Source organism: Vanessa atalanta, chromosome 7, assembly GCF_905147765.1.
Source record: "Vanessa atalanta chromosome 7, ilVanAtal1.2, whole genome shotgun sequence".
Classification (NCBI taxonomy): domain Eukaryota; kingdom Metazoa; phylum Arthropoda; class Insecta; order Lepidoptera; family Nymphalidae; genus Vanessa; species Vanessa atalanta.
In genome coordinates, this window is record NC_061877.1 from 4,011,249 (window position 1) to 4,019,018 (window position 7,770).

The window sequence follows — 7,770 nt, forward strand, 5'->3', positions numbered from 1 at the left end:
ATACCTAACAATTAAATACTTTTTTTGCGATGAATACATAAAGTAAATCCAATAACATTAAGAATGAAAAAAATACTTGAATTTTAATGGATGATGTGTGTTTAAATCTATTGTATTTGTTTGTGCTTAATTCATCTCATGGTCCGCTTTGAAGGAAAACATAGTGAGGTAATCTTTAAATGTCGATAGAAAGTATTATTATATATATTTTTATAAGTTATACTTTGTGTATCCAACCGCATTGGAGTAACGTTCTTCTCCTCATAATGAGAGGAGGCCTTATTCCAAAAGTGTATTTACAGCTTGTTAATGTAAAAGTGAGCGAACGCGGAGTGTAATAGCATATGCCGCGGTATAGGCTAGTTAGCTAACTAGCTATGCGGCTATTTTCAAGGGAAATCTGTCCCTTGGGAACGGCAGCTGTAGTCGAAAGAGGACATTCTCTTTAACAAAAGTATAAAATAATTCATTTAAATAAGATGATTTATTTATTATTTCAATACAAAGGTTTGACATGATCTAACAAATAATCAGGAATAACACTCTTCATAAGCAAAAAGTCGGTAAATTGTTATAATTCGCAATAAGTTGATTTTATAATAAAGTAAATCGATTTATTTAACTACTGAGTTACTTGATGGTCCTTTTCGGTACAAACTAATTTCCAAACAGCTAGTAACATTTATTTAATCTTGTAAAATAATTATTCGAAAGTGCTGTAAGAAAGAGGCGACTTGAATTAAGTATTTGTTTTAAATATTTAGTTTATTTTTAATATTTTATTTATAGTAAGGATTAACATTATAAAGGTTTATATAGTTAGTATTATGAGCTCCATTACCGATGTTTGTTATTGAGTTTCGATGATGTCGTTGATGGAAGCGTTCTGCATGACTAAAGGTCTCGTGCTAGAATTACAAATGATATAAATAAAAAAAAGCATCAATTTTTTTTCAGTATGAAATAAAGAAATAATCATATTTCTTTACAACACCAATGCTCACCCAACCAAAACGAAGATGTTATGTCCCCTGTGCCTGTAGTTACACTGGCTCACCAGTGTAACTACAGGCACAGACACTTATCCTTAAAGCGGGAACACAACTATGCATTGCTGCTTGGCGGTAGAATATCTGATGTTTGGCCTGCTAGTTAGCCAAACGGGCGTAAACAATTCCTCAGATCATTTGATACTAATGCCATGCCAGTGTATTTTATACTGGTTTTGTATTGATCATATATTCATATTATACAGCAAAACAGCCGAGTAGACCAAGTGAATAAAACCTCTGAATTTACAGAAAATAGCGGGTTTAATTACCTCAGTATATATACTTAATTTGGTTTATAATTCATCTGGTACTCGATAGAAGGGAAACATCACAAGGAAGCCTGTACCTGCAAAATATGGCCCTTATTTTTTGCCGGAAAACTCATGAAATAATTTAATGTGAATACCTCTTGAAATATTTTACGTTAAAAATACATAATAAAGTATTTTAATAATGTTTCAAGATGGATTGATTAACGTTTTTCCTATTTGTATTCTTTGTTAATTATTTAAAAGTAGATTTTTCTTACCAAAACATTGGTAATCGATTCTCTGATTCTATGAATTATTTCTTTTATGCACCGTTTTGGTCGTGTTTCTGCCTGTAATAAATAAAAAAAGTCAAAAGATTCAGAAACTACCAAGGAAAGATTATAGCACATAAGAGTGAATAGGACATAACATTAGAGGTTTAATAAAACGATAAATATTAGAAAACAAAAGAAAAAGCCAACTTCAATTCGTTCGATGCGGATTCAAAGTCAAATCCCATCAATATTCGACATCAGAAATAAATGTTTAGGTATTGTACATTTATTAGTACTTAATTTAATTTCAGTTGCAGATAAATTATTGAAGCAAGTATTAATTATTTGTTATTAAAATTAAATTAATTTTATTATTAATATTATTAGAAAAAAAACACCACGCACCACATTAGGCTCGCAGCTTATACATGGAACCTCTTCATTACTGAAATTAAACGGGAAGTGGATTAGTTCAAAGTATATTAAATATAAGTTCATATATTGATAGAGCGACGCCGGGGAATTCTATAGTAAATATTCACATCTAATACCAAATTAAAGGAACATGAAATTAACAAACCCAAAGTGAAATAGTGAAGCATCGCTACTTAAAATATAAAATTATATGATAAAATTTTCTTCGAAACGCGCTCCATTCTTCTTCTGGTATAAGTTTTATGTACCTATATTAGTTTAGTTTTTTTTTTTTTTATTTAGAATTTATACATAAAACATCTCCTCATTTAATATAATATTACATAAATTTATTTATGTTGTTGTAAATATCTAGCAGATTATTATAAACACAAAGGATTTTATTAATAAATGAATTATATGATTATTGAATCATTTGTTTCTGCGATATCAAAGTATTAAAATATCTGACGTTATTCCTTTGTATGGTCGAGACGTTCGATTCTTAGGTCACTTGTTGACTCGACTAGCGCCTGGGGTTCGAGAGTGGAAACACTTCAAATAAGCTGGATTATTGTACTTATATATTAAGAGTAATATTATGTGTTCCCTTTATACGAGTGATAATTATAGGATATACTATATGTACAATATATATCTCGCTATACGGTAGGGATAAGAATATTTTACATTGTTATATTTATTCCGTGGTCAGAGGGGCATATCCTGATGGTGATTAGTCATCACTGTTCCTAGAGATTAGCGTCGTATAAATTTTTAACCATTTCATACATAACCCATGTGCCACCAATCTTGGGAACTAAGAGGTACGCCTTGTGCCTACATATCGTTACACTGGCTCACTCACTCTTCAAACCGGAACATAACAATACTAAGTAAAGCACCCACCTAGTTTCTACTCAGACGGGCTTGTACAAAGCATGTAATGTATTATTATTAATAAAGAATTTATTAAAAATTAATAAAATCAGAGTAAATTAAAAAAACTTACTTGGTTACTATATATAATACGCTGGAAAATTGAATGATTGAAATGTCGAACATATACGAACCTTGTAGGTTTTGATACAGCGACGTTAGCGAAAGCGATACAAGCGAATAGTACAACTATTTTCAGCCCCATATTATTTGAATTAAAACTAAAAAAAAAATGTTTTTTTTGAAAACACACTAAAAGGTAAAATTCACAAAATAGTAATATTTTTAGTATAAATATTAATTTTCGTGAAACTAATCAGATAAGTTAAAAAAATATTTATAATGTACCTAGTTATTTTTATATTTTAAAATTAGGTAAGAAAATTTTGATTATCAGACCAATTATAGACAGAGATAAATGACCAATTAATTAATTAATCAGTATCGTTTGTTTTTTTAACAAACTTGATAACAAGCACCAAGTGCTGTAGCGCTGTGGCGCTGTTAGATAGGCTTAGGACCACACATATAAAACAATCATATTTCGAATTTTTCCCCGGTAATATATAAATAAAGACAAATAAAATAACTCACGCTTTCAAACGTCACAAATACTTATTACAATATTTTATTGCATTTAACAATGACAATACTGTGTACGAATCAAAGAAGCACTGACAACGCTGATTGCATTTCGGATCGAATGTAAATAAGAATTCATTACTATCTTAATTATTTACGTGTTTTGTTGTTATACTATATATATATATAGCTATAAATAATACCACCAGGGAAATACGTTGATAAAGAAAATAAATTTAATAACAAGGAAAAAGTTTAATAAAGAGCCGGCAGTAATCTCATACAATGTGATTGTTATATTGTCATTATATTGCCAATCGTATTGAAACAGTTCAATAGTTCTATTACACTTTTGGAAGCCAGAACAGTTCCACTAAATTTTTGCTCAAATTATAAAATTGAAACTCAAATTGTTGATAATATGTGAGACTAAATAACTCTCGGAATATTTTTGTTTAAGAGACGATTGTTTTGTATGGGCTGTATGTATATTTACAATTAATATCTTGGATGAAATGTATTTCCTTTTATCATGATGCAGTTGATAAATTTGATATTTTCTGATTTACTAAGCTTTTTCAATTTACTTCGAATATTTGCTGATTGTTAATCGATTTTAATTATTCTTATGACGTTAATTTTAGTTTCATCTGTTGTTTGTTTTTACATTTTGTCTATGAATTAAATTCAGTTAATTTTGATACTATTGTAGGTATATACCTATCTTGATATCAATAACATCCTGCAATTGTCTCACTGCTTCTCTTCTTCTTTGAGGAGAAGGTTTGGAGTTAATTCCGCTATTCTGCTCTACAGTTGGTTTGTTGGTCATAGTTATAATGTAGTTAAGAAAAATTGCATACAATATTACGATTCTATGATTGATAAATACATACTTTATATCATCTATATATCAAAACCTTATTTTGTAAAAATAAACACACATTCACATCTACAATACACGTATTCTCACACAAACAGCTGCATGTCGGGGTTCCTAGTTTATAAATAAAGGAATGAGGATATTTTGATTCTTATCGTTGCATAAGTTTTGTGTACTATTCCTTAAAGAACACTACTAATATGATATGCGCATATTTCAAGTTTTATATGGTTATTATTTATTACTTCCACGCTGCTAAATAATTTATAAGATACTTTTAACAAATTTATGGACAACGAGAAGTGGGTTGGGTACACTAGATAGCTAGCTGTAGGCCATACATTATACCGCCTTTTAAAATAAAACTTAGTACAACAATAAAATATATGTACATATATCAAATTCATAACGTAGGCTATTCCTAATTAAGAAAAAGTCTTACAGTTTACCTATTATGAAGATTGGAGGATAACGTGAGTCGAACTTGGTTTGGTATATAGATATACGCGTTTGTATATATATCGTACCACTGACTGACTCATCACGATTCTCAATTTGGCGCAGACACTTATTTCACGTATTTTTTTGGACTTTATTTTATTATATATGATATACTAGTACCTATATAATAAATTTCACATGGTTCCTTTTTACAGGATAGAAGATGTACGCCCACAAGTAAAATATTTACGGGCTGATACATTAATTTAAATTAAAACGAAAGAAATTAGTTTTCATTAGAATTCTCTTTTTTCATTTAGGAGTAATTGTCGAAAAAACATAATGTGTTTTTACATTTTAAGGTGACAGAAGTTATAAAAATAAAATAATATACACAGTGTTGTAATAAGAATTGTTTTTAATTTGTCAATTATTATAGCAATTTGTTTATCGATGCCAGAGATCACGAGTTCATGTGATTGCGAGTTAAATAAACTGAGTTGAAATTAAAACCAGTTTAATCATTGATTCTTTGTTTTATTTTACGTAGTGTTTATTTCATCATTAACTGAACAGTGGTGATCAAACAGGAAAAAATAAATGAAAAAATTGGTTTCGGAGAAATAGTCGACTCATGAAATTGTTATTGAGTTAAAAAAATAAAGGTCTTTTTCTGTTCAATTGGAAAACTATGTTTACAAATACGTCAAATAAATGCCGTTCGGTCCTAGGGCTTTATAGGGATAACTGTTTGGATGTTTAAAAAGCCTCAATAGATCAAAAGAAATGTTTTCAGACTATTTGTGGCAACACCCGTTGGATCACTAACAAGCTCCAAACCGCTTTAAAAAAAGAACGCTCTGCTATTACTATTCAGTTCATGGTTGATGTACTTTTTAATACGACGTCAGCATTAAATGAGATTAATGTTTTTTTGATACTTTTATTAACTGAAAATACAGGAAACGGAGAAAATAATTATGTATGCATGTATGTATGTATCTCGATAGTTTTTATATGATCATTATACATAATGATCGATGTCGTGTCAAAATTTCTTATAAATGCTAGAATTCCAGAATGAACTGGTTCCTTGCTTAATCGTTATTAAACTATAAGCATGAAACGTATGTGATAAACAATAAACAACGTAAAGATTGGACGAACAATTTATATTTGTTGTAAAGCCGTTTTTTCGTTTTTGTTGTCGGTCTTTTAGTACATATATAATATATACTTATATTATAAATGCGAAAGTAACTCTGTCTGTTTGTCTACCTGTCTCCCTATCTGTCTATACCACTATATGCAAGCTCATCTAACCAGCCGACTAAGCAGTAAGACCCCTACGACCAAGTAAGAAGAGTTTTGGGCGTAGCGTAACATATGTATAGACTATGTCTCGCTAAAATAAAGCTAACGACCCATAATTTGTAAAAGTGTGAAAAGTTAGATAGATGTACCGGAACAGATAAACAAGGACACACAAAAACCCCCTGAAAAATTATTATTAAAATCAATATTTATTATATATAAATTAAAACAATACTATAAAAAAATGTATAATAAAAAAAGATTTATTTCGAAAACTAACAATAAAACTAAAGATTCATATAACAGTGAAAAATATTTCTATTTTCACAAAACATGTAACGTTGGGTTTTCATAAATTCTATTTATTCGCTACGAGACGTAATAAGACGAGCGTTTTAGAGAAGGGGCGCGATTCACGGTCCAATCTTCACTTGTTCCTCGAATATGGTAACATTCATGCAGTTACCAGCTGAATTGGCCGCTTCGCCTATATCCAAGGAGTTCGGTTGATCTTCGTAGATATCATCAAACTGGACGTGACTTATAGTATTTATAGAATGATTATAGTTTTCATAAAAATTTTTAGCTATCTTAATTTATGGCTTTCATTGGTGCCAGTATAACACGTCATATTTCATGTCGTGTAGCGTAGAGGTAATTAATAAGGTTAAGATTGATCGGTGAAAAAGGGTGTTTTCCGTACTTTACATTTTGATATATTTATTTATACTCTTTATTGCATATCACATTACGTAAGTTAATAGGGAAATGCTTCTAGCATTTTTGCCACCATTTTACACGGTCATGATTACAATAAATAGTTTTTTTTATACGGTAAGGTTAAGACGAAAATCAAATATATGTGTTTACTTGTAATTTCTTCATGACAACGATTGACAGATACAATATATAGTGTATGTTACAATAATGATGTAACAATAAATAATGTCGCTTCAGACGAAAGAAGAAAAATTGAAGAAAGAATTTAAAAAAAAAAAGGTTTTTTTCTAACAAATTGTTTGAATGCAGAAGTATGTTCTGTTTTGCTTTCTTTCGTACATAGATAAAAACGTTTTTCATATGTTTTATATGACATTAGTTTATAAAACTTTTATAATATGTGCTTGTGCGAGGTTTGAAGTTGCTGGATTTAATACAACCCGGTAGCGACTACTTGCAGCAAATACCCCATCTGCTAACCAATTTTTCTTTAAGACTCGTAATAAATTTTAACGCCGATTCTAGTAGGTAAAAATAAAAAATACATTTTTCCTACAGTTTTGTCGTATCTAGATGAGAATATTCATAGAGGTTCATGTCTCCTCTTGAAATATTTTACGATCTTGTAACATAAGCCTCTAGAAGAAGGGCTGAACCGGTATATTCGTCCCCGTCCGGTGATTTGTACATATTCCTGTCTACTATGGATGAATGATCAGGTTTAAGTAGAAAATATTTTTCATGCAATATTTAGTTTTCCAATGTATTTAATATGCATAATCTACTGAAAAATAAATTTAAAATATTAATTAAACTATTTTCTTGAAAACATTTTTTGTTTTTTTTTTTTTGTCAACGTATGTTGCTAAAAAGCATAAAATTTTCTGTTGAATTTTGAC

General features: G+C 29.6%; 1 protein-coding gene across 1 annotated transcript; it reads right to left on the reverse strand.

Moving 5' to 3' along the window:
- Positions 1-530: 530 nt before the first annotated feature.
- LOC125065344 lies at positions 531-3,632 on the reverse strand. The gene is made up of 5 exons (XM_047672895.1): positions 3,526-3,632; positions 3,066-3,152; positions 1,984-2,023; positions 1,582-1,653; positions 531-908 (listed from the first exon to the last, which is right to left on the reverse strand). Exons 2-5 carry the CDS (start codon positions 3,134-3,136, stop codon positions 780-782), a joined length of 312 nt encoding a protein of 103 aa, XP_047528851.1. The 5' UTR covers positions 3,137-3,152; positions 3,526-3,632; the 3' UTR covers positions 531-779.
- Positions 3,633-7,770: the final 4,138 nt, after the last annotated feature.

Excerpts from the sequence above, each read along its gene's own strand:
- LOC125065344 (XM_047672895.1), bottom strand. The coding sequence starts at position 3,136 with ATGGGGCTGAAAATAGTTGTACTATTCGCTTGTATCGCTTTCGCTAAC. Across the intron at positions 1,654-1,983 it reads TAAGCTGCGAGCCTAATGTG|GCAGAAACACGACCAAAACG; the intron begins GTGCGTGGTGTT and ends TATTTATTACAG. Across the intron at positions 909-1,581 it reads AATCGATTACCAATGTTTTG|CACGAGACCTTTAGTCATGC; the intron begins GTAAGAAAAATC and ends TTGTAATTCTAG.